A 23984-nucleotide genomic window follows, 5' to 3' on the forward strand; every position below is an offset into this window, starting at 1 on the left:
AGGTCGGCTCCGTAGCGAGTCGGAGCGGAGTTTGTAAAATTTCACTGGGGTGGCAAATCCCACGTGTGACAAAAGGGCGGGGGAATTGGCGGGGGGCGGGAGGAGCGCGGGGCGTGAGATCAGACCGGAGGGAACCGAGCGTTGAGCCGAGATGCCGGTGGAATGTTCGGGACTTGGGAATGATCAGGACAACGTGCCTGGCGGCAACGAGAAGCTCCAGAAATAGTATTATACAAAAAAGGGCAGAAGGAGAGGTGTTTCCTGCGGTGTGCGGATATAGTGGCTAAGGTGGCTAATTAGCCGGGACGTAACTAGGGATCACCCGGCTAATAAGGTTTCAATAGTGGGATGTATAGGTGGAATCGCGATCTTTCACGACGGATTCGTGATTATGGAGATAACAAGGTGGAGGCGGGTGTTTCGCGTCCGGAGTAATTGGCCCGACAGAGGCGGATGCTCTCGAGAACGTATCGGTGTTGGTGTGCATTCTCCGCAGTCGAAAGGTCTTGTCTTGGGAACTGCTGCGATATTTCATTGTCGATAACAATGATTGTTGTGTTGAGTGCGTCCACGCAGTTCCTTGAGCGACTCGCATGATAATCAGGAGTGGTGCGATTATCTAGAAAGACCTCTTCAACGCTGGAAAACAGTGGTATCTTTAGTCCAAAGGCTTACCTGCACTTGCGACAGAGTTGTCAACAAGACGTATTCAGCTGGGTGACCCAGGGAATATAGCACGATGAATACGATAGACCAGACAGCGTAGAGTGCAGAGGATTCAATGAGCATAGCTGCAATACTGGTATATTGTGACCCATGTTCGCGACCTAGGCGTTGGGTAGCATACAGGTCAGTGAACATAAGTAGGCAGGTCTCAGGCCAAGACACGGACCTAGGGCCTCTTGAACGTGCCTGCGATGGAGATATAATCGGATGACCATTAGAGATGTTGTCAAGACATTGAGCGATACAGTGAGTGAGTAAGCCGGAGTAGCTAGCTCGACGGTGACTTTGGAATACAAGTTGGATAATGACGAATGTATAGCAGCATTGTAGGACATAACTGCCATTGAAGATAGCCGTTAGAAGTTAGTCCGCACCCACGAATACAATACACACCTACTGAAGTGACATAAAGAAGACACGGAAAAGGGACGATGTAGTGCCGATACCGCGTATCTTGATAGAGCATAATAAATCGCCATAGCTGATACGCAGAAGGATTGTTATGTCGGCATCACCACGAAAGGCATGAACTCACGATCAAGCCGTCTGCCATGCAAAGCGCCGTAGTGTACGACATAGTTCCAATAATACCCATCGGCACGTTGAACAGCAGATTCGTGTACGCCGTCGGCCCAAGCGGGAACAGACGGTGAGTAACGAAGGCTTGCTGGCGCGTCCATGCATTCGCTGCGGTGTTGAGAGTGCCAAGGATAAACATGATAATGCAATACATGAGGTAAAACCATGTCCTGCGCCCATTTCTCCGGCGGTTGGCGCCTAACAGGAGGTAGTAGACGCAGGTGACGAAGAGGGTGACCATAACCCCATAAGCGGTGCCGGCGACGGTTGTGCTTCCAATGAGATTGAGGCTGTCGGCGAGCAGCTCGGCGGGGGTCTCGTCTGGCACGCCATCTGACAAACTATACGACGACATGCTGGAGGTGGGGAGAGACAGGAGTAGAGGCGTCGTTCGGTTCCCCAGCGGCGCTATTTGTGTAAGCCCTACTGGTACCTCGGCGCAAGACACAAAGGATCTTCGCCGCTCTGATTAGTATGTTTTTGAGGTTGGAACGTTGATGGTGCGGCTGAGCCTCTGGAAGACCCTTGGCGATGGAACCTTACTAGTAAGCAGTGTGTTACGAACCTTACACATGACGGTCCGGGCTGCAGGAGTAACAACTAATCATTATGTGCCTCAAGGATATGGGCGCTTGTCGAATTTTCAGAAAAGGGGCTCTTTGTGTCCGCCAGGTCGGTTCAGCTTCTGGAGGCGAGTTGAGTTGCCCGTTCATGTTGGGAGCAAGTTTGGGCAAGTGCTCAATAGCCTGTGATAGTGGCCCTGCCAAGAAAGTCCACATAGAGCCAGAAACCAAAGCGCCGTGCTTTCCAACACACGCCTTACCACAAGCATACTCCTCGAAAAGGTCAGAGAACGGAAGATGCAAGTAAAGTTCATCGATGTCATCAACGGCAATCGCCTGGCAGTCGCAAGGATAGGCGTCTATTTTTGACAAGCGTTACTGAACAAGTGTTCTGTGTGCTGGTTTCATCGAACATTTTCTCACGAATGTGCGCTCCCGAAGCTGTTCTTGGAAGGACTGGAGATTGACTAGAGATGAATGGGCAATGAATGGGTGGAACTCTCATGCTTCGAAACAGTTTATGACGGCGGATCGGGCCAGGGCCGGGGCCGGATCCCCCATTTCTATGTAGTGAAGACCTTTCAGATTGCTCCTGGTACGCAGTCAACACGACATTAACTTCTTGCAATATCTTGCACCCTCCATATGGCCGAGGTTATCTGAGAGACTCATCGCGGGGACTGCACAGGAACATTCAGTAAGATTTACTCATAGATCGTTCTGGGTCCATGTGATGTGATGAAGGCGGTGACCCTCGGGAAGATGCGAAAGACGGGAAGATCAATGCAGTGCAAGAGAGTTAAAGAAAGCGCGTAGCTTTGTGTAACTTCACGCATCCCGACGGAACAACGACAAAAAACAAAGAACGTGGGCCCTCTCTCAAACCGTTCTAAACTGGGCTCAGGGATGATATACTAGGTCCGACGCAGTCCAACTTCTAGATACAGCCCTAGCCAGGTTATTGTGCAGTCATGCTCGTGACGCTTTGCCAAAACCTACAACGCACAGTGATGTCAACGAGCACCCATAACTTAGGAGGAAGACACACTCACGCGCAACGTCGTAGCAATGATGGATCAGTCTTTACAGGCTCAACCACTGGTTGATAGTCCTCTGTGCGATTAAACAGCATTTCGAAGTTTCCAACAAAGTGTTGTTGCCAGTACGGGGTGATATTGCTTGGGTCGAACTTGACATTAACGTCGTATGACCTTGCCACAGAAAGGAAGGACTGTGAGAACGCCTTGATGAAGACCGCGTTGTCGTATGGCGGAGGGTTTCTATATGTCCACACTCGTGAGCATGAAGAAGGTGAGAAGGAGCGCCTATACGAACGCGTTGAAATAGTATATGCAGTCTTGGCCATGATACGCGGGTGGAATAGCGAATATACCCTGGTTAGATCAAATTAGAAACAGAAACAGTGCATGGAGTAGTAATGGGCCATAGCCTACCTTCCAGGTCCGGCCAACAAATGCATCCATGAGGTAGTAAGTGGGGCAAACAAAGATAGCTATTCACAAGAATATTAGTTTCAGCCGGCCGGGATAAAGCCAGTAAGTACACTCACAATCGCCCATGGCCAATGTGGCCTGCTCGACGGGTGTACCGTAACCGTCATAGATTTGGCTGGCAATGTCCACCATCTCCGCAGTCATATCGGGGAAGACATTAGCAATGTACTCAGGGAATAACATCGTCTCGTTCTGATCCACGAAAAGGTAGCCCTCATCTGCATTGCCAAACGCGAGCAGAAGGTCCTAATGAATTGCAGTCAGACTAGGAACATCGATCCAAAATACAAAGCTTGCCCCGTTGACTTTCCCTTCCTCGAGGAGCACACTGGGCCGATCAGTGATGAATTCTCCATCGACTACAGGGACAAAGAGGTAGGTGCCGTAAAACCCGCTCAGCATCACGTTTTGGTTGGCTTGTTCCAGTAAGTTAACGTCGGCATGTTGAAGGCAGGCAAAGGTATCGGTGCTTGAAGCGCATCTGTTCCTAGTTCAGCGGCATCTTTTACCTACAACCAGAGGGCGTACCCTGCCTCAGTGACAACTTGACTGTAGAGGTACTAAACTTCCGTAAGTATCTTAGAAAGTTGGGGATGGCGGGACTTTACTTCTGGAACACGATGATTGTAAGCATATTGCGAGGGAAGGAACGTCGAGCTGGTTATTCCGGCATGGAACAGCGGAGGTTGTGTGTTCCCGCCGTTTGCAACAATATGCTGAAGAACGGAGCCCGCGCCTGCGGACTCCCCCCAAATCGTGACATGGGACGGGTCGCCACCAAAGGCAGCAATCTAAACCACATTAGAATCAAGGGGAAAGCGGTTTGACAATTAGAGCGGTGCATACATTCTCTTGTACCCATTTCAGCGCATACTGCTGGTCCACTAGGATTTGATCAAAAGCTGTGAGAGGTCAAAAAGAGCAATCTTATACCGGGGACTTACGAAGGCCAGCATTCAGGGCTGCCCGCTCTTTCATTTCGCTCCCGGCAAGGAAGCCTAGGGTATTGTTCAGAGAAATATCGAGTACAAATGAAACTTGCGCGTACCAAAGAGCCCAAGTCGATACTGAATGACGACGACCACAACGCCATTGTCTCCGTCCAAGACAATGTCTGCTCCGTTGTACATGGCCGAGTATTCTTGCACGTATCTTGACGCCAAGGTGGTCAACAACGTACCAGGGCATATTAATTTAACAGCATACCCTCCGCCATGAATCCAGACCAAAACTGGGTATCCGCCTTCGGAACGGTTCGTGGCGGATTCCAGCGTTCCTGGTGTCCATACACTGGGATGGCATCGCTTAGGAGAGTTACAAAGCTCAGATACACGAACGTAGAACGTACTTCAGGTACAAACAATCTTCAGACGCCGCAGGAGTCGGCAAACTCCGTTTCGCGATCCCATACACCGGAACAGGGGAGGTATTGCTAGCGCCAAAGTCGGCCTGAGGGCACATGTCCGGCCATGAGGTTGCTTGTTGGAAACCAGATATGTTCAGGGGGGGCTGTGGCGCCTGAAACCGAAGACTGCCTACAGGGATGCGGTCTCAGTTCAAGAAAATGGGCCAAATCTGAGGTTGGAGTAGATACACGCCTACAGGAGGTGCGGCATAGCTGATGTTCAAAAAACTGGTGATGTTAGACGTCGCATTGAATGAGCCTTGGTACTGGGCATAGACTAGGTTGACCACTGGTGCAGATGTATTGCCCAAAGTGACCTGAAAAGCTGACGCCACCACGCCGGCACCCAACAGCGCAAGCCCCAGAATATTAGCCAGCATGGGCGCAGTTGCTGGCGTTGCCGTGGACGACTGAAGTGAAGAGATATAGTTATAGCATAAGCGCTCGTCCAAGTGTGCGATCCCAGCTCGACTATAAGCGGGTGTGAAACCTGGCAGGGCTTCTCGAGCAACTCTGACAGGCACGAAGCCCTTTCATGTACAGCCACATGCATGCCGCTTTTGCTTCCGGTGAGAGCCACCCTCAAGCCTGAGGCCTGACTACCTGACATACCAAGAGGTTGGAGGGAACAGATGCAGTTTTTGGACGCGTTAGACATGAAAGTCCACAGCGAGATTAGGTAGGTCAATGTTTGAATATTTGTGAATGTAAGCGACAAATTATGCGGATATGAATTACTACTTGTTCGATGGTATAAATGCACATTCTTGCTAAGGACCGACAAACGCTCACTTGGACTTTCCCAGCACGCCAAGCACCCCGCCTTCCAAGCTCACTTCCCATAGTTCAATCTTAGCACGTTCGATCTTCGCCTTGAGCTCGTCCCTTCTGTCCCATGCACGTTGGAAAATCTCTTGACGCTTATCAGGAGAGTAATACTGCGATTGTGAAGTCGTTGCTGCTTTTAGGAGAAGGTTCTGCGAAGCCTTCGCTTTCGGAGGCTTGCCTTTCACAGGCTGCTTGCCCTTCTTCTTCGCGCTAGGCTCCTGGGTAGGTGCCGACGTAAAGGCCTCAGTCTCCAGACGTTCTCCCGTATACCCCTGAGTCTCCCCAATGCCAACTTGAAGACCAGCAAACAGATCAGCTCCCCACCCTGCTCGAATTCGGTCGAGCTCACCTTTATCTTGACCGAGAATATGAACATTTGGCTCAGGTTCCGTTGATAAGCGGGGCGTAAGTGTTTCAGGGAAGGAGCCTGCCGAAGAGATGGGCGAATGGACAAGAGAGGGTACCGAAGGAACCTGAGCATCGGATGGAGGACCCCCAGAACTGGAGGTTACATGCACATTGAAAGGCCATAAATGCTGTTCGAGTAGTGGCTGAAAAGAAGTAGGGTTCCAAGAACCTGAGGGCAACGACAGAGCAAGCAAAGCGGGATCAATCGCGGTATCTGGAACGTCCGCGTCAAAGTGGGGAAGATGAAAGTTTTGGGACATGTCCATCGGAGGAGGCTCCGAATTATTCAATATTGACATGGCTGAGTCTAGCACCGACGAGCTCATATCCTGCTGCTCAGCCAGCTGAGTTTGCTCGTCCATATCAACATCCATAGGGACTCCATCCGTCGATCCGTCGGCCTGCGAGTTGTCTGTTGCAATATGGCCAATACCGTAGTTATCAGCGCCAGCCAAAGGTAACGTGCCCAGTTGTGACAGCCACGCCTCCAACTCTGTTTGATCGAACTCTGGGAAGGCATTAGTCGCTCGCGATGAACTACCCAAGCTTGAAGAGCATGCATCAGATGATGAAACCATCGGTTGATTTGTGGGCTGGGGCATGGCAGTCAGAAAAGATTGCAACATCTTATCGAGATGAGGATCTGGAGTTGGTCCTGAAGACAAAGACAAAGGGTTCGAGGAGATCATGTTGATGTCATTCACATTAGCGCCCACTATGTCGTTACAGAAAGCATCTTGGTTAGGAGTTTCAGCTTGTGTTTCGGGTCGGTGCGAGTTGCTTCTCGTACTGCTGGCGGGTTGACTCCGTCTACTTTTCGTCCCCTTCTCCACCTGGGCCATCTTCTTCGTCGCTGCACGCTCGGTAGCACCCTGTATCAGCTTCACAAGTTCGCCTACAAGCTTTACCGCCCGCTTCTTCTCCCAATCCTCCCTGTAAGTCTCCGGGCCTTCGCCCTCAGGAAAGGGATAAGGAATATCCCAATCTGCTGCTCCGGCTGGAACACGAATCATTTTGCGACGCTTGGAAGGCCGCGATTCGGAGGGATCCTCAGAGGACTGACGTCCTGAAGATTGGGACGATTTTCGGTAAGCACTGGATGGTCGAGAGGATGGCACCGGCCGAGGCTCAATCGAAGCAATCGAGGGTAGGGGAGTAGGAGTGGAACGAGGAGTGGGAGAGTCTCTTGGCTCGTCTGCGAGAGCATCTCCGCCTAGTAGCTGGACTAAGCTCTGCAAAACAGGAAATATGTTTTTCTCCTTGATGAGAGAGGCTACTACATCTTCGCTGGTGAGACCGCCACTTGCAGGGTGTGCTATCTCCTTGCCTTTGCCCTTCGTAACCGTTTTTTGATATACCTGAGGTTGGAATGCGGGTGTGGACTCAGATCGTGATGTGACTTGAGATGTGGCCTGCGCTGTGGACTGAGCTGTGGTTCGTGGCCGCGTTTCCTCAACATCCTCAATCACGATAGGATTGGTGGAGGTACCCCCTCTAACTGCCTTTCTCCTCCCTGTATTCCGAGGCGCCTGATTACGCTTCTGCCTTATTGGATAAAGAGAAGGGCCCCTGATGCCGCTCACAATCCCTGCATGGCCTAGAAGCGCTTGTTGGTTCCGTAGAAAGTTTGGAGGGGGTGTTGCTCCCGGCTCCAAGTTTTCGATCGGCAGGGAAGGCTGCGGGGTTGAACGAGCGGTAAACTTTGCTTTTCTCCGGACGCCGCCTGTCTTCGACTTGCATTGGGAGGATTCACCATCAGTGGAGGCCCCAGCATCTAAGACGCTGAAAACCGACTCAGAAGGGGGGCCCAAAACTGTACCCGGGGGCTCCTGGTAGTTGTAGTCCCGGCGATAGTAAGAGCCTGGGGGGCCAACGGCGGAAGATGACCAGACGGTCCGCACCGGAGTGCTGGATGCTCGAGGGACTTCATTCGATATCGTCACTGCACCTAAGCCAATACTACCTTGATGAGAGGTGCCACGGTTTTGCACTTGAGGCGAAACTAGCAGACATTCTGGGAGTTCAGAACATGACATATGGGAACCAGGAAGTGCAATGGTCCCCACATTTTGTCTCGGGCTCATGAGGACGTCTAACGTTGTTGAGAGCGACTCTCCGGGGTCACCTAGGGTGACTGACCCGGATGCATCGGCGGGCCTACCTGTGACTGGAGATGAGGGAGGAGAGCCGAACAGTGAGTCTTGGTCATCACTATCATTTGCTTGACCATTTGGTCCAATTGCGAGGTTTGTGAGGGTCGGCATCACCTCTGATAGAAAGGCAGGTGTGAAAACGAGTTATACAGCAATATGGGAAATACGAATACCTCTGCCTAGTAGCAACTGAGCTCCAGATTGACTTGGAGTTTGACGATCAACGTGAGTGTTGGATGATCGATAGGGTGCACGTTTTTATGCCTCGTTGGTTGGACCGGAGCGATTAGCGCGATTGAACGGCGTTCAGCGGACTAGGTTTGCGCACGCCTCTGTAGAGTAATGAGAGATAAGTTAGGCCATACAGACGCAATGAGGACGAGGCACCAGGAGAATATCGATGTCACGGTGATTCAAGGCAAAGAAAGTCAAGGTAAAATGCGATGAACAACTTATAATTACCGACAAACAACAAACAACATCGCTTTTCTCCAACCGCCCGAAGCTCGGTTAATGATTTCAACTTTGAGTCTCTAGAGCTTGTTTGCAACAATAATTTCCTGTGCCTCTTATAAAACTCGAGCAACTTCCTCAAGACCCATGAACCCTCAATTGCCGGGCATTCAAGGCGCGCACCCAACACCAACGGTTCTCACCAGCACAAAGCCGTTCCAGAGTTCCATAGGACTTGTGACCTGCAATCACTAGCATCAAAGCAGTCAGTCCGGTGAGGCTAACAGACGCCAGTACACCAGTTTTGAGGTGGGCGGATGCCTCTAGGCTATATCGTGTATAATCGCGCGTCTCAGATGCGTGCTAGCACTTTCGTCAACATGAAAGCTAGTACTGGGAGGGGCCAGAATTAGCACTGCCATTACGCCATCGAATTCGCTCTGGCCGAAACCGGACTGCCGGTCGGATATCTCGCAGCTGCGCACCGCCCGCAGCTGGAGCCTCAGCAAACCTTCACCCTCACAGCTTCCTCCCATTGACTATTACTTTTACAAGGCTTACACAGACTCTGAGCTGCACTGCACGCACCTGCATACCTTCGCCCATATAAGTGACGAGGTCCACAGGTCCCTTACTATCATCACCACCCCACCTCGACTACGCATCTCTGATCCCCGATCCCCTTGAGACCTCAGGCCAAACAATGTATGCCAACTCCTACGACCGGAACTCAACGCCCATTGAGCTTTCGAACAATCCTTTTGTGAACGATCCATCGAATCCTCACACGCGGTTTCCAGACATCTCTGGCTCGTCTGGCTTGTCGTCTCCCCCGCTCGGAAACCAGCCCCAACAGGGGTACGGCGGGTATCAACCGCAACAGCAACCATATGGTCAGCAACAGGGTCAATTCGCGAATCAGCAGTACAGCGGTTACCAGCCCCAGCCCACTGTGCAGCCATGGGGCCAGCAGCAGCCAGGCTTCTCGCCCGGAGGAGGGTGCGTTACCGCCTTCCACATCCCGATCAACTACTAAATACATCGATATTCGGCATTTGTAGGTCAATAGGCTCGCAGCCCACTGGACGTGGCTTCCAGCCGAGTAGCTCTTTTGGCCAGCAGCTCGTCTCCGCCGTTGATGGGCAGCAACAGCAATTCCAACAGCCATACGCGACTGGTTATCAAAACCCAGGTCAAACAGGCTCGTACGGCGGCCAGCAGCAACAATACCCCGGGCAGCAGTATCCCCAGCAGACTGGCTACCACCAGCAGCTGCAAAACGCCCAGTATTTATCTGAATTTGATCCTTACAATGGCCAGCAGCAGCAGCAGCAGCAGCAACAGATGAACGGCTACAACAACTCTGGTGGTGCAGGCGGATCTGCCTCGGGCTTCACGGGAGGTGTACCAGGAGGCCAGCCTCACCCACGCGATTGGATCCGTACGCACAAGACAGAGCTCGAGGCGTGGGATGTATACACGTGGAGGCAAATGTTCAACTCATGCGACGTGCTCAAAGCGGCGTGGGGTACACGAAAAGATGAGCTTGGGCGGTACGTCGCTCAGCTTGGGCCTCAAGGCGCGCCCGGACTGTTCGGTGGGGGTGGGTATGGAGAGTATAACCCTGAGGCCGAACGCTGGAGACAAATGTACAAGGACGCGAACTCGAATCACGGTGAGTTATCTTGCCCATGGGTGCCATCCAGGTTTGCTCAGTACTTCCGGTGTAGACACAATTGCGGCTTGTGTATTCCAGCTGCACGAGGTGCACGATCATTATCGGCAATCGGGCGATGCTGCAGGCAAACGACGAGTGCGAGAGTCATGCAATGCGGCGTTGTCGAGCCTTCCGGATTGGCCTCAGCCTCTTCGGTAACTCTCCTCTTCCGTGACTTTCTTTGGGTGATTATTATTTACATGATTGTCAATTATGGAGTAAGATTGGACATTGTATCAATTTTTCTTGGGTCCGCACTCCGCTCAAGCCATTTTTTCTATCATACACTCTGGCCGCACTACAAAGTCTACAATTCCGTTGTTTACAGTAAGCTCATGAGGGCAAATATGACTCCGAGGATGACCGGAGAAATGGAGATGCGTCAGGATGCGTCATAGGATGAAATCGGGCCGATCGTTGCGTTCCGAGCAAGGTTGCATGTGATTCTGATTTAGACGGCGAGCTTGTGCACACTCACATCATGCGATGGACGTTACAGCAAACCCCATCCAGCCACGTTCTCTCTCTTCGCCCTTCGCCGCATCTCGCGTTCTTTCTCCCCGCCCTTCCGTGTCAACACATCTGCACACATCCCCTCTCGCCCCAGCGCGTTCTCACGAAACTTCCATCCATCCCCTTGGACCTCTTCCTATCCCCAGCGCCATCCTCCCCAAACCTTCCAGCAATTGTCATCTACATCTCTCTGAATATCTAGTGACGCGACGCAGCAACAATGTCGAGCGCGTACCAGTCAACATTTTCAGCTCATACACGCCGTCAGCTACGCTTCGTATTCCCGGGCGCAGCCCTCACCTACTGGCTTGACGCCCATCATGCCTTCTTGGCCATTCTCTCTCATGGCGAGGGACTTTGGGAAAGGTGCATCTACTGACAACATCCTCATAATCTGCCGCGCTTTTCTTACTCTCTTCGGGTCACAGAACGTCAGCAGGTAGTGCGCTTGCACTCGGCGCGCTTGTTGTCGGCCTCTTTCTTTATGTACTACTTATGCCTTGGATACGCGGCATTGAGCCCAACGTAAGTCTCATCCGGATCCAGCCCTTTCCTTCCTAAACGCGCTGCTTTGGGCACAGTACCGCTCTTGGCGTGAATCTGGCACTCTGTCGTCCGTGATCCCTGTCCTTACCGGCGCCATCCTTTCCGGCTGGTCTCTGCTCGCGCTTACGCTCGGCCGATGGTCGAATCTAGGGTACGTCAAAGGTATTGTTGGAGGTTCGTATCCTTGTTCGGTTCGTGTCGGGCGTCCTTGTTGAGCGCTAACTGCTCTCACAGCATCCGGGATGTATGCACTCGCTTTTGGTTTAATGGGCCTTCTGCCGGCACCGAGAGTGCGCCGGAATTAATGGTGTGCTCTTGTGAGCTACTACTATTCATGCAAGCTGCTGCGTAATTTGAGCCACGATCTTGTGTTCTTGTATCTTGCTACGGATAACAAGAAGGTCCCTGACTATTTGTAATATATCGGTATAATGGTGCGCAGGACACTGCCTAGGATTACCCAACTGGTTGTACTGGACCGTTTTTATTTGTAACCAAAAATCAATCATTTGTTTCTATACATCCAGAGCTCTACGGGCCCGGGAAACATGACCTCTAGCAACGTCTATAAATGGTGTCGACTTTTGGAGACATGACGTTGTGCATGCGCATATGGAGTGGATCAATATGTATAATCTTTGGCGGCTATTGTAAAGCTTGCATCATAATGATCTTGTCAGTTATCGCGAACTAGCTCCTTCCCGAAGTTTCTTCTCCCTACTTCATCGCGAGACGCGTCTTCCACAGTAGCCCACCGTTTATCTCCTTGACATATCGAGAAAATCGGCAAAGATCATTGGACGTTAGAGCGACAGCTATTGTGAGGATCGTAATATTACCTGTACTGCCCTGATCTAGCAGCGTTGCTTGCGGTGCTGTGTCCACTACACGCTCCTCCTCACTGTTAGGTAGAATTCGTGAACACAATGCATAATCACCGCCCATATCCGCATCTCTCTATCCCGCCTGGTGCCCGCCCCCCAGTCAACCCGAGTCCAGTCGAAGCCTACGCACCATACGCCTTCGAGCTCAACTCATCCCCAAATACCAACTTGTATGATGCTACACCGACCTCGAGCCGTCCACCACCTGTTCCGCCTAAGAACTGGCAAACACCCGTTCCACGAGGCCCGCCGCTCCTAATCCGCCGCAACGTTCGCAGCGCATACGAGACCGCCCCGCCCCCTGGCGGCTTTCTCGCCTTCCCTGAGCCCGAGATCCATCGCTCTAACTCGGCTCGATCTTCCCTTCACCCATCCCATGCCTCGTCGGCATCGTTCTCCGTCGCATCAACGTCCCCCGCAGCGAGCCCGCGCTCGCTCTCTCCGGCCACACATTACCCCCGTCATCGCTCCAGTCGTTCTGATGTAGGTCACTCGGCACACGCAAGAGATGTCGCCACAGGAGAGTCTACTCCAGCCTCAGCAGGTTCGGCTGCGTCCTCATTTGAGGAGGTGAGTGGCTGGCCCCTGTTATCTCATCCAGGCAGATGTGAGATTGATGAGATGCACATCGCAGGCTACCATGCCGGGACTGTCACGCGAGCTCAGTAACCTGACGTGGGTAACTTCATCGCCGCGGTTCTTTGCGTGTATTCTAACTGCATTTCCAGGCTACAATCAGATGAAGGTCTACGACGTTTCCAGAAGGGTGAACTATCAGACGAAGACTCGGAATGGTACCGCCTAGTGCCACAGGAAGCTCGCGATAGCCTCGGGAAACGTGAAGTGGAGAGGCAGTCTGTGCTTTTCGAGGTGTTCAAATCTGAACGTGACTACGTCGCAGACCTTGAACTAGTACGACAGGTGAGTTTTTGGCTGTTTTACAGAGTTAGAGTATATTAATGAGACTTCGTCTTGACAAGGTATTCATTGAACCTTTACGATCCGCGAATCCCCCTGTCATTGCTGGCGACAGACTCCATGCGTTCATAAAAGAGCTATTCTATAACCTCGGAGACATCCTTGCACATCACAAACGCATGCTAGGCCTTCTGTTTACCCGTCAAGAGGAACAGCATCCAATCATTCAAAGTGTAACCGATATCATCCTTGAAGGTAAGTGCTTCTCCTTATACTCTAACTCAATTTATCTACACCATGTCATCCATGGAAGGCTCTTTTTCCTTCCGCTCCGACTATGAAGCGTACATCAAGCACTACCCACTGGCGGAGGAACTCCACCGAACCGAACTAAAACGGAACCGGGCTTACCAGGCTTTCATCTCAGCACGCGCTTCGGACCCCCGCGTACGGAAACGCGATCTCGCGACCTTCCTGTCACGCCCGGTAACGCGTCTTCCGCGGTTGAATCTCATACTTCAGCATGTTGAGAAGATCACTGAACCGGGTCATCCCGATAAAGACGAGCTTCCCATTTTACTCGAGCTATTGAGCGACTTCTTGAAGAGCACTCAGCCGGGTATTGCTGCAGCTGAGAACAAGGTCAAATTCTACAACTTGTGCGAGAGCTTGAGCTTTGCGGTCGGGGAGCTGATTGTAAGTGCTTCAATCTTGAATGTTGCCGATCCACAGAATGTCTCACGAGAGCGCAGGATATCGATTGGTATGATGAGAGTCGGACGCTCGTACATTGTGGCAACCTTGCACGTCACAGTAAGTCCGAGATTGATTGGCATGGTTGGAACGACCTGTTCGTTGCTCTCCTTGATAATTATCGTGCGTTTCTCCAGTTGGTGCATACAATTGTTGTTGCTCAACATTCTTCAGTTCTCCTTACACGGGAGGAAAAGAAACCAGGAGGTGTAACAAAGCGATACGTGTCGTCTCGAGTAAGTCCTCCCAATCCAATGCTTTGCGCTATGGCCCACTTTCTCGATGATAGCCCATACCACTCGAATACCTTCGACTAGGTTCTTTTGACGCTCCCCCGGAGGGACGCAAAGAACGGGCCGAGGATGGCGGATTACTCGATAGTTTACGGATGCAGACACGGCCGGTCTACCCTTTCACAGTGTATCACGCCGCGGCCAAAGCCCAAAGGCGCTATACTCTTTATGCACCAAGTGATGGGGCACGGCTTAAGTGGCGCGACGCCCTCGTAGACGCGAAAGGTGTGCATGATGCACGTCGGGATGCAAATAAAGTACGGCTTCCTTGCACCCCCAGTTCATAATATTTTGACACGATCCATCTTGGCAGATATTTGCACCTGAAGTCCTCGACGATGGTTTCTTCCGCTCAAGTGGTTCTCGAGCATCACAGCTATCCGGGAAGAAGAGCGGTCGTGTCATTAATGCTGTTTCCTTCACTGCGATGGGTGGACGAAGGTTCATGGCTGTTGGTAGCGCGTCGGGGATTTATGTTGGTCTCCGCGGTGACTCGCGTGCGCATCCTTATATCGCTATCTCCCTACTTTCTGACATGTCCCTTCCTTAGGCTTTCAGCGCGTGCTTAGTTATCCGAACCCAAACACCATCATTGCCTTGCAGGAAAGCAATCGATTCGTGATCCATCACGACAGTTACCTCATCTCTTATTCGCTGGACCTTCTTGCGCGTGTCTCGCAGAGCCAGAGCCCACCAAGCAGCCTGGATGCGAGCCTAGAGAAGATAGCAGGGCACGACGGGAATGTTCTGTTTTGCCGTGCGGGTAGAATTGGTGGAAGAGTGCTGCGTGAGTTTTGTCCTTTATGAATGCACTCACTTTGCACTATGCTGATTACTAGGCAAGTGGTATACGCGGTGAAGACTTTCCTGCAGGTTACGGTGCACGCTCTTGAAGCTATCTCGTCGTCTGATCTCTCCCTACGTCCCGTGCGGAGCAGTAATAGTGTTTTTGGCTCTCGAAACATGACGTCATCATTCCGACCATATGGCGAGGTGTGTGCTGCCTATGAATATAATTAACTCTTTGTCTAACCCAATATGTTGTCGCAGCCATTATATGTTCCAAAGGACGCGTATTCGGTCACGACGCTGACGAAGACGATCGCCATTGCCACGGAAAAGGGAATTGTCATCGCAGATCCTACACAGTGAGTGTATATGCCACAGGTCAGAATACAACCCCCTGATCAGCCCCAGTGCATCAAATTCTGTCGTTGCTGTCGTGCCAGATTTCAGCGACTCGGCGACAAATAAACGCGTGGCGGACCTTAAGTCCCGATGTGAAGCTGCCAAACCGCTTGGGCTTATACGGTGTGATGCGTCAGAACTACTTGTTGTGTATGACAGTAAGTGTTCTTTCCTTTATTAACCTCAGATCACCCAATTAATTCTGGTGATGACCTTGCTCAGCAATCGGCACGTTCATTACGAAACACGGCCATCCCTCGCGTTCATGCGGCTACATCCGATGGGAGACACCCGCTCAATCCTTCGCACATCGCGGCGCACACGTCCTTCTCTTCTCGTCCGAGTTTGTCGAGGTGCGCACACTAGCGGCGGGCAAGCTTGTGCAGGTGTTCGAGGGCACGGATGTTCGGTTACTCCTGCACTCGAGCCTCCGTCCAGCGAACGGAGGGGTGGAGGAGCCCTTGCTCGTAGCTATGCGTGGGGAGAAGGACGACCGCGATGGTGTGAGTGACAAAATCGTCGAGCTCAATGAGACGGCAATGCTGGAGACGCCGAGCACGGCGTCCGCCTCAACGTTCTCGACAGAGGGCATCTGGGACGAGTGGGATATGTAGTTTCTCGGACGGGACAACTTCCTGCGTGGTATTGGTCCCAGGATCTACATATTGTATATTCTTATTTATAACTAATTCTTGTAAATTCTTGCGCTTTCTACAACAACTGCAAGGATAGAACGCTACGGGCAAAAAAAAAGTTGGTACGGGGCAGTTGTAGGCACTAGCGTTAGCCTGCATATGTTGATTCAAGCGACAGATTCCAGTGAAAACAATGTGTGGTATATACAAGGAGAAATGGTCAGCAAGCGGGGAACTACTTAAGGTGACGGAACGAAAGATATGCACATGCTTAGGAGAAGGGCCGGTTCAGAGTTGTGCCATCTCGGCCTCGCGTGAAGACGATGAATAAGTGGACGTTGAAGGGTCATCGGCCTCCTCCGACTTGGCACAAGCCACCAGAACAAGTATCACCAAGGGAGGTGCGACACAGGCACAAATAGCGCAGCCGGCAGCCCAAGGTGGTATAGTATACGCCAGCTGTACACATGTTATTGCGATGATGCCAAGGCCGGGTATTGCGTTGAGTAGACCAAAGACACCCGCATCGACTGTCTGAGTTTACAAGTTTACAAACCATCCAACTGTCAGCATTTTAGAATTCTAAATGTGTCGGCGGATGCAAACCTCTAACGTCTCGCGAGACAGTAGTCTAGACGTGATATGAACCGTCACTGTATACAAGAACAATCCTAAGGTCGCCGCCGCGAGGGCTTGAAACTGACTAATGGTGTGAAGACTGTGGATAAGTTAGCACCACTCGAGAACTCTTGCCCTCACAAAGTCCTGAATACTAACGCAAGCAAAGCCGCCAGCTAGACTAGCTCGTGAGGCAGAGATAGGTCTGAAACCAAGCCACCACATACAATATTCATTGAGGCCCTCCGCTGCTCATCGAGCTCATCCAAGCGAGCTGAGGAAGGCATGCATCTGGCACGAGCAGCAGTTAGACGGAGCAGGCCCTGCATGGATAGCATGACGACGGACATCAAGGTAAAGAAGGAGGACGGCGGTCCTAATCCGAGTGCTTATTTATCGTGGTATCGCACCGTCACGAAACCGCGCTGACATGAGATGTTTGGGGGTAGTACAGTGTGTTTGTTTGAGTAGGAGGACCGCACCATTGAATTTTGGACGAGCCAAAGACCCTTGTCTGATGCCACGATCTAGAGCTAGGAGCCGTCGAGCCTAGATCTCCCGTAGACTTAAAGATCCTGAGAGGAAGGGCCCAACAACTGGAATCACTGGTCAAATGGTGTAAGGCCTGACAACCCTTACGAAATGGTCGCAAGGACTCTTGGTAGAGTCGATTGGATCAATAGTAAGGCATTCTCTAGGCATCGGGTGATAATCCTGATGTGCTGGTGGACGGAAGACATAGAAAGGTATGGGACCCCTAGCGAGGTTACACGTCGTTTCCTGCACGTATCAGACCGAGAGCAGTATGAAGAGAAAAGACTCAGATCAACTGCAACAAGTGAACGGCGAGTCTAGATAGGCCTAAAACCAGGGAAAAGAACCTGTCTCGATCTTCCATCCCATACTAGGGAATCCACAATCAAGAAAGAAAAGGGTGCGGTGCAAACGAGCGCTCAATGGGCCTAGACTTGGCTGAGGTACGTATACCAGGCGCCGAGAGTTAGCCTGTAGGACAGTGCTCCATGGAAAGAGATTGGTGTTGCGTCTTCAAAGTTATCAGGGCCCAGCGCCATACATGACGATCCGGGCCAGTAAACGGTCATTCGTAGAATACCCCTCATCACAGTAGTTCCGCACTGCCCACTGACAGCAAAGGCTCAACCAATTAAGGGCTGCACGACAAGACGAATCATGCTCACCAGAAAGATTCATCGGCATTCGTGTTGCCTGACGACCGGAGGTAGGGAACCCGCAACAAGATATGCGGAGGTCGTGGTCTGAAGACGTCGAAGAGTGAGATGATTAGAATCCCTCATCCTCAGTCGGCCCAAGACCGTCTCATAAGCGTTTACGCTGTCGACTAGTAGCAAAGAAACTCGCGACCTTGCGGTCCTTGCCTGGCCCGCCGATATTACGGGCAATGGCATGACAGCGATGAAAAAAGCGGCAAGAATCTCCATAGCGCCATAAAGGTCGATGATACCTGAGGGAGAGGACGGAAATAGTAGAAACGTGGGGAGACACATCATGCAGATGCGTAGGAGTGCGTAGGGTTCGTTCAAGCTAGGTTCAAATAAGTAGCTCGCGTCTCGCCGGCGTGCATCGGAGTTCCCATCAAAACCTAAACACTACTGGTTGCTTGTTATGGTTGACCGGTACGGTATCTCCGAGTTCGAGATGATCGATGATCTCGGAAAGCGCGTTTCCTCGTCGGTCCCCAATGTCGTTGCGATACAGGCTTCGCATCTTTTGTGAGCAAGTGAGCTCCATCTCAGTATCTTTGACTAAACAATCGGTAGTTTCAGTCACAACTGTTGTAGCTGCTGACCAGCCTGAGCGGTATCTTCGCCCTCAGACATCCTGTTGGCCCTAGTACTACTAGTAGTGGTACCACCTATTCACGAGTACTCTCGTGCGGTCACATATGGCGACGATACCATCCTCGCCATCTTGCCTGCAGTGATTTGCTAACCGGGAATTCGGCTGGGCCGTGACTATATCGCCACATTCCTCACAGCTGTTCCTGCCCTTACAAGTTCCTTAAGTACAACATGGCCACAACCTTGGGGATGTTGTGGGCGCATTGAAAATGTATTCACCAACTACCCAATCAATGATGTTTTCTTTCAAACGCCATCGGCCTTTTAAGGTGAGGCACCTTCTCTCGAAGATATCCAGCAAAAATAACCGTAGTGAAGAAACTGAATAATACAGATCTCGTTCTTTGGTGAGAGCAACTGCATTGGCGGAAATTAATGCCACCGCTCTGGGCCCGCCCACGACTATGGTCCACTCGTTCCGCCGTCGTTACGGCTCTGAGTTGGGCTCTGAAGACTTGTCTGAAGAAGGTAGTGTTGCCGCAAGGTAAGGTGAAGGTGAGCTTAAGGTCCAGATTTGGGTACTATAAGCAGCTTAAGCTGACCTCAAGCTAACCTTGGGACCTCTTGAGACGAGTCAAGGTCGCATCAAGGTGTTGACCTAATCAGGGAGAACCCTTGGTTATCGGCGCGGACACCTCTGAGTAAGCAGGAATAGTCCCCATTGGGGTTTAGTGGGGTTTAGCTATTGATAATTATGCGCTACAAACGGCGCCAACACGGCTTCGTAGTCTAGCGGGTAACATTGCTACCCATTTTGACTCTTGACGCGTTCGATTCCCCCTGGTGCCAGCAAGTTCTAACAACATCTGCATAAAATAAAGCAGCGAATCTTCTCTACGAGCCCCCTCCTAATACAGAAATCATTTTCAACCTGCGAAGCATGGTGAATTAACGGTCCCTGCATGCAGTACTTGGTACATTAGTGGCAGCGATGAACAGTTCACGATCATAGGGGGTTTGCCCAAGAGAGGAAGGCACTGATGCGGCAACGCCCGGACATTGCCTGGATCACCTCAAGGTCATCTCAAGGTTCCGCATTTGGTATATCTGTCAACTTAAGGTCACCTTGAACTTGAATATTAGACTCGTAACCAGTCTTCGCTGACGCACCCTAATCGGGTAACGAGCCTCGGGCTCTCGCGTAGCGAAGACTGGGATATTTCGTCGAGGCCCTGGCAGGCGACCGACGGAGTGTGAAAGTTGGCGGATGGGAAAGGATTTGTAAGGACTTCGCGAAGCCGGCATTGTGGTGCCGAGGCGATCGACGCCCGTTATCTTAGCCTCAGGGGTATTCGACGCGTCCACCAACGCGTCGTAGATAGTCGAATATAATCGCGTTTTTATGCTGTCCCTCCCCGCATGAAGCACTCGAATGGCATGGCGACGTACTACGGATATGGCCATCCCTACGCTCAGGCGACTGCTCGTCCGCTCATCTGGGACTACAACTGGCTAGGGACTCTTACTATGGAACAGAGGAAGAACGAACTCTTGCATGCTGTCTCGGAGGCTGGGGTCAAGGCAATCGATCTCGTCTATGCTGAGGAATTGTTTGCTCTGGAGGAGAACAAGATCTCCATTGCTATGGATATTCTCGTCAAGAAGGCCTCTGTCGGCCACAGACTGAGGAGATCACCGATGTTTTTGCTGAACAAATGAACTCGCATGATGAGCGAGGCGAGGCGGAGTATGTGCCCTTTAAACCGAAAGAACTGATCGGGTGCAACCAGTATATTCTGGTATACACCTCGAGCGATGTCCTGGATAAAATAGAGTAAAGCTTAGTAGATATATGCACGGGATGTACACAGGCTCCAAAGTTTCTTGTCATCGGGTGTATTCTCGTTGATTTGGACAGTGCAAATACCGTAGCTATTAAATTCCTCGACCTTTGCGGTTGTTAGGTGAGCGTTTATAACAGGAATAGAGCTCACATGGTTCTGTTGAAGAAGTTTGAGCGGTGAGACTGTAATCGCGATTTTTCGAGTAGGTGCAAAGATTAGTGAAAGTATCGTGGCTAAAGTCTTGTTGTAGCCTGTTCCTGCGCGGACAATAACATGCTCTCCTGCTATGTTTCGGATAGCAGCTTCAATTTGAAAGTGTCGTAGCGTTTCGCTCGCCTGAGAATCGAGCGTCGAACCATGTTGTCATTGCAAAAACCGTCTCGACCTGCTTGAATGTAAGATTGTCAAGGAAGGATCGGGGGAGCTTCTTGAGCGAATCGCGCGCGTTATTGGACAGGGCCCCGGGTATATCGCTGATGTAATGTTCATTCATAATTTAAAGGAGTGGAGTAAGGGATAAGGACATAAGTACATGGGCTCGACGCGTTCATGAGGCGGGGAGCGCGTTCAGACGCGTCGTATCTAATCTACAGGGGCTGATTTTCCCTATTCGGACGGTGATCTCTCTCGGGCCGAGCCAAACTTCAAACTCCGTCGGTCGCCTGCCAGCGGGTCGACATTTTATCCCAGTCTCCCTGACGCGAGAGCCTGTGGCTCGTTGCCTTATTAGGCCGCATAAGGTGAGGCTGTGTTACGAGTCTACTTGAATATTTCCTCAAGGTACCTCACCTTGCGGCAACACTAGAAGAAGGTCGTCGGTCGTTGATTACGTCAATTAGTCCATGTCATGCAGTATATCAGTCTGAAGCGTCAAGATTGGATTCCTGAATTCATGAGGAGGTCAACGTTGGTGCTGAACTTACAGGATTTTCTTGTCACAGTGCTTGTTTATTCGGCCCCGTACAACCGTAGTCCCCGCGACTGTGTCATTGAGTCTTTGTGGTGCCCCTTGGACTAAGCTCGGGTTCAATGTCAGATGCCAGCCGCTTCACTGTGCATATGTATGTGGAACTTGACAAGGGACTTGAAACTTCAAGGCAAAATACAGGATATTGCTTTTGGAGTGAACAGTACTCAATCATAGTATATTAGTAGGCTGCGACGGCGCCCACCACTTCATGGCCAATTCATTCGCGGAATGCTTCATCGCAGAAAGACTCTTTATTACGTTGCTTCATGTTATTAACACGGAAGCTATTCATTCTTGTTGCCACGCGCGGGATCTTCAAGAAGCTGCTTTTGGCCGTTTGTCTCGTAGTCGGCGTTTGCTTATATGGGGTTGCTTCTGAAAACCTCGCAGGCTAATTGCTACGTCGCGAACTTGGCAGGCTTTAGAGTCCGGAATAAATAGGGCATCCCTGGCTCAATCCAGGGTCATTTGAGTTTGACGTAGATTGTGATGCCGCAAGCGAGCAATCAAATGAAAGGGCCTGTCTCAGTTGCTCTTGTCATACAACGTGCCTCATGATCACATATATATGTAGAGCAACGTTTCCGTCTTTTTGTCGCCGCGTCCCGACTCCCAATATGTCCCTCGAGGGCCTCCCCTCAGCCCCCAGCAAGGCTGAATGGGAGAGGTTCGCGCAAATCATCACATATGGCGACGGTGAGTAATGAAATCATCATGATCGAGAGCTCACAAACAATAACCATTATCGATGATGCATTCCAGTCGCTATGTTTGGAGTTGTGATCTATGACTATTGTAAGCTTACCTTAATTCAGCGCGTCACTAAGATTTCATTCACACGTCTCTGCACCTAGTGATTCATATCGGCTCTGAGGTAATGTAATCTCGAGCGAGTGACAACCGAGCAACATCTAATCCCTCGACTCGTAACTTAGCTTGAGCTGATATGGGTGAGTAGTCGAAGCAAGAACTTCAAGCAGGTTCTGATGCGACATTTTAGAGCAAAAGGCTTTCACCGTCCATCGTCTATTACTTTGTGGTGTGTTTCATCCGACCTTGTCCGGTTGATATGGTTGCTGAGAGGCACTAGCTTCGCTATATTGGGATCATATTCGTCTTGTGAGCTGTGTATTTTGGAAGTGACTTTTGGTTTGATGTTGATTTCTAGTACGACCCAGGTTCTTGATGTGTACGTGCATGTCTTCCCCGTACGTCGCTGACCCGGGACAGAGTCGTTAACATCAGTTTTAGTAGAGGATTTGCCCTTGTCTTTGTCTAAGCAGGTGAGCATTCATTCGAACCTTCTCAACCTCAACGCTCAAGTCCGCTGCAGTCGTGAGTGCCATTAACAGGAAGGATGGAGTATCCTGCTCTTACCATCGTGCCTCCCTCAAAAAATTTGCCAGATGTATGCATGACCCATTTCCCGCTCTGTGAAGTCACTGGGCCCATGTTCCACTCTAGGTCGCATAGTGGACTTCATTGTGCTAATATGTCAAGCAGTGTTGTTTTTTATGGTACAAGGTAGGGCAGACTTACGCAATATCTACGCGACGCTCACCAGTCGTTAAGGGCTCATGGCCATACGCGTATACGCGCTATACAAACCTTCTACGGCTATGCTGAGATTTCTGTTGGTATCGTTTATCGTTGCTCAGGGTACTTGTCTTGTCGCTCTAGGCATCATAGCAAGGCTGGGAACCGGTAAGATGACCCATGCCTTTGCTGTTGCATACAGTTGCTAAGGCGGTTTTATCTTACCATAGGAGAGTATGTGCTTCCCGAGTCAACCTGTCATACTGCCCTTCCTGCGCATAAGCAGGATATGTGGATATACAGTCTAAATGCTGCCCTTCCAACGGCCTTTGAGATCATTCTCTTAGTTTTGGCGCTTTACCGGTTCTATGGTCACGTCAAGTCTCACTGGCGAGACTCTTCACGCAGTGGTCTATTGGCACTCGTAGTGAGAGACAACTTGCTTTATTTCATCATGTTAGTTCGCATGTTTGCTGTCTGCGTACTGTTTCTTACCTTTGTTGCCTTTAGCGTATTTTTCGCCGGGATGATGACTACCATAGGATGGGTTCCCCGCCTCAAAGGAGTACGTCTATCTGAAAACAACTGAGCCGAAGCTGACGAACTTTTCATTCTAGTACGGTGCGGGTGCCGCCACATATTGGACCGCTCTCAACGTTACCCAAGTCTTAGTCTTATCAATGTGCGGCCCAAAGATGATCCTCAACCTTCATCGATATGATGTTTGTCACCTTTCTGGTCTTGCATGGAGTACGGAGGAAGTTGGACACCCTATAGAATTGAGTACCGTGTACCTGGAACCTGATGGGCCGGTACCAAGTGAGTGCAGCGCCGAGGTTTGAATCTACCGTATGAGTATGATATTAGAGTTTATGTAGAGACATTATAACGGTGTTTCCCTTCCCGTAGCCTCGAGTTTCAATATCTTCACACTGATTTTAATCCTAGTGATGTATAGCAATTATTCTTGTCGATGAGCGTGGCCCAAACGAACATTCTTAGTAGTATGCGCATGCGAACGACAGACTCGCGCGCTGACCTGTGTTTTGGCAGCGTTGGGCTTGTATTCATACTAGTCGTAAAGTGCTTCACAGCCACAACTCGACTTGTCTCGAACTAT

The 23984-nt window shown here is 50.9% G+C and overlaps 8 protein-coding genes across 8 annotated transcripts; 5 read left to right on the plus strand and 3 right to left on the minus strand.

The window, feature by feature from the left end:
• Nucleotides 1-271: 271 nt before the first annotated feature.
• Nucleotides 272-1798, minus strand: CONPUDRAFT_142613 (uncharacterized protein). The gene is made up of 5 exons (XM_007767816.1): nt 1262-1798; nt 1120-1207; nt 893-1063; nt 676-827; nt 272-619 (listed from the first exon to the last, which is right to left on the minus strand). The coding sequence occupies exons 1-5, from the start codon at nt 1658-1660 to the stop codon at nt 338-340; spliced, it is 1092 nt and encodes a 363-aa protein (XP_007766006.1). The 5' UTR covers nt 1661-1798; the 3' UTR covers nt 272-337.
• An 844-nt stretch (nt 1799-2642) lies between these two features.
• Nucleotides 2643-5244, minus strand: CONPUDRAFT_100165 (alpha beta-hydrolase). Its single transcript, XM_007767817.1, has 14 exons — nt 4981-5244; nt 4731-4917; nt 4589-4672; nt 4431-4534; nt 4327-4380; nt 4229-4266; nt 3991-4173; nt 3911-3942; nt 3680-3863; nt 3439-3628; nt 3323-3381; nt 3204-3262; nt 2921-3148; nt 2643-2863 (listed from the first exon to the last, which is right to left on the minus strand). The coding sequence occupies exons 1-14, from the start codon at nt 5165-5167 to the stop codon at nt 2827-2829; spliced, it is 1626 nt and encodes a 541-aa protein (XP_007766007.1). The 5' UTR covers nt 5168-5244; the 3' UTR covers nt 2643-2826.
• Nucleotides 5245-5469: 225 nt separating this feature from the next.
• Nucleotides 5470-8583, minus strand: CONPUDRAFT_80659 (uncharacterized protein). The gene is made up of 4 exons (XM_007767311.1): nt 8350-8583; nt 8090-8292; nt 5965-8025; nt 5470-5907 (listed from the first exon to the last, which is right to left on the minus strand). The coding sequence occupies exons 3-4, from the start codon at nt 7034-7036 to the stop codon at nt 5576-5578; spliced, it is 1404 nt and encodes a 467-aa protein (XP_007765501.1). The 5' UTR covers nt 7037-8025; nt 8090-8292; nt 8350-8583; the 3' UTR covers nt 5470-5575.
• Nucleotides 8584-9185: 602 nt separating this feature from the next.
• Nucleotides 9186-10681, plus strand: CONPUDRAFT_80660 (uncharacterized protein). The gene is made up of 3 exons (XM_007767312.1): nt 9186-9628; nt 9691-10304; nt 10360-10681. Exons 1-3 carry the CDS (start codon nt 9333-9335, stop codon nt 10503-10505), a joined length of 1056 nt encoding a protein of 351 aa, XP_007765502.1. The 5' UTR covers nt 9186-9332; the 3' UTR covers nt 10506-10681.
• A 242-nt stretch (nt 10682-10923) lies between these two features.
• On the plus strand, nt 10924-11919 carry CONPUDRAFT_163432 (uncharacterized protein). The gene is made up of 4 exons (XM_007767818.1): nt 10924-11225; nt 11288-11384; nt 11441-11579; nt 11640-11919. Exons 1-4 carry the CDS (start codon nt 11080-11082, stop codon nt 11708-11710), a joined length of 453 nt encoding a protein of 150 aa, XP_007766008.1. The 5' UTR covers nt 10924-11079; the 3' UTR covers nt 11711-11919.
• A 220-nt stretch (nt 11920-12139) lies between these two features.
• CONPUDRAFT_163433 (uncharacterized protein) lies at nt 12140-16979 on the plus strand. The gene is made up of 15 exons (XM_007767819.1): nt 12140-12859; nt 12924-12964; nt 13018-13210; nt 13270-13462; nt 13521-13903; nt 13960-14083; nt 14135-14196; nt 14250-14510; nt 14567-14750; nt 14804-15040; nt 15098-15246; nt 15304-15401; nt 15451-15599; nt 15664-16870; nt 16922-16979. Exons 1-14 carry the CDS (start codon nt 12332-12334, stop codon nt 16053-16055), a joined length of 2994 nt encoding a protein of 997 aa, XP_007766009.1. The 5' UTR covers nt 12140-12331; the 3' UTR covers nt 16056-16870; nt 16922-16979.
• Nucleotides 16980-19933: 2954 nt separating this feature from the next.
• CONPUDRAFT_151295 (uncharacterized protein) lies at nt 19934-20233 on the plus strand (the record flags this gene model as incomplete). Its single annotated transcript, XM_007767820.1, has 1 exon — nt 19934-20233. The coding sequence occupies one exon, from the start codon at nt 19934-19936 to the stop codon at nt 20231-20233; it is 300 nt and encodes a 99-aa protein (XP_007766010.1).
• A 1700-nt stretch (nt 20234-21933) lies between these two features.
• CONPUDRAFT_80663 (uncharacterized protein) lies at nt 21934-23823 on the plus strand. The gene is made up of 12 exons (XM_007767313.1): nt 21934-22024; nt 22091-22123; nt 22183-22202; nt 22264-22278; nt 22329-22367; nt 22419-22447; nt 22662-22663; nt 22793-22852; nt 22901-23032; nt 23095-23320; nt 23375-23429; nt 23482-23823. Exons 1-12 carry the CDS (start codon nt 21946-21948, stop codon nt 23704-23706), a joined length of 915 nt encoding a protein of 304 aa, XP_007765503.1. The 5' UTR covers nt 21934-21945; the 3' UTR covers nt 23707-23823.
• Nucleotides 23824-23984: the final 161 nt, after the last annotated feature.

The sequence above is a fragment of the Coniophora puteana genome, assembly GCF_000271625.1.
Source record: "Coniophora puteana RWD-64-598 SS2 unplaced genomic scaffold CONPUscaffold_3, whole genome shotgun sequence".
NCBI classification, from domain to species: domain Eukaryota; kingdom Fungi; phylum Basidiomycota; class Agaricomycetes; order Boletales; family Coniophoraceae; genus Coniophora; species Coniophora puteana.

Coding starts and splice junctions, on each gene's coding strand:
- CONPUDRAFT_142613 (XM_007767816.1), bottom strand. CDS start 1,660: ATGTCGTCGTATAGTTTGTCAGATGGCGTGCCAGACGAGACCCCCGCC. Junction 1,208..1,261: donor GCATGGCAGACGGCTTGATC/GTGAGTTCATGC, acceptor TCTGCGTATCAG/CTATGGCGATTTATTATGCT. Junction 620..675: donor CAACTCTGTCGCAAGTGCAG/GTAAGCCTTTGG, acceptor AGGTCTTTCTAG/ATAATCGCACCACTCCTGAT.
- CONPUDRAFT_100165 (XM_007767817.1), bottom strand. CDS start 5,167: ATGCTGGCTAATATTCTGGGGCTTGCGCTGTTGGGTGCCGGCGTGGTG. Junction 3,864..3,910: donor CAAGTTGTCACTGAGGCAGG/GTACGCCCTCTG, acceptor AACTAGGAACAG/ATGCGCTTCAAGCACCGATA. Junction 3,149..3,203: donor TGCATATACTATTTCAACGC/GTTCGTATAGGC, acceptor GTGGACATATAG/AAACCCTCCGCCATACGACA.
- CONPUDRAFT_80659 (XM_007767311.1), bottom strand. CDS start 7,036: ATGATTCGTGTTCCAGCCGGAGCAGCAGATTGGGATATTCCTTATCCC. Junction 5,908..5,964: donor TATTCTCGGTCAAGATAAAG/GTGAGCTCGACC, acceptor CTGGTCTTCAAG/TTGGCATTGGGGAGACTCAG.
- CONPUDRAFT_80660 (XM_007767312.1), top strand. CDS start 9,333: ATGTATGCCAACTCCTACGACCGGAACTCAACGCCCATTGAGCTTTCG. Junction 9,629..9,690: donor GGCTTCTCGCCCGGAGGAGG/GTGCGTTACCGC, acceptor CGGCATTTGTAG/GTCAATAGGCTCGCAGCCCA. Junction 10,305..10,359: donor GGACGCGAACTCGAATCACG/GTGAGTTATCTT, acceptor CTTCCGGTGTAG/ACACAATTGCGGCTTGTGTA.
- CONPUDRAFT_163432 (XM_007767818.1), top strand. CDS start 11,080: ATGTCGAGCGCGTACCAGTCAACATTTTCAGCTCATACACGCCGTCAG. Junction 11,226..11,287: donor GGCGAGGGACTTTGGGAAAG/GTGCATCTACTG, acceptor TTCGGGTCACAG/AACGTCAGCAGGTAGTGCGC. Junction 11,385..11,440: donor TACGCGGCATTGAGCCCAAC/GTAAGTCTCATC, acceptor CTTTGGGCACAG/TACCGCTCTTGGCGTGAATC.
- CONPUDRAFT_163433 (XM_007767819.1), top strand. CDS start 12,332: ATGCATAATCACCGCCCATATCCGCATCTCTCTATCCCGCCTGGTGCC. Junction 12,860..12,923: donor CTGCGTCCTCATTTGAGGAG/GTGAGTGGCTGG, acceptor TGCACATCGCAG/GCTACCATGCCGGGACTGTC. Junction 14,511..14,566: donor CACGTCGGGATGCAAATAAA/GTACGGCTTCCT, acceptor CCATCTTGGCAG/ATATTTGCACCTGAAGTCCT.
- CONPUDRAFT_80663 (XM_007767313.1), top strand. CDS start 21,946: ATGTCCCTCGAGGGCCTCCCCTCAGCCCCCAGCAAGGCTGAATGGGAG. Junction 23,321..23,374: donor AACTTGCTTTATTTCATCAT/GTTAGTTCGCAT, acceptor TGTTGCCTTTAG/CGTATTTTTCGCCGGGATGA. Junction 23,430..23,481: donor GGGTTCCCCGCCTCAAAGGA/GTACGTCTATCT, acceptor TTTTCATTCTAG/TACGGTGCGGGTGCCGCCAC.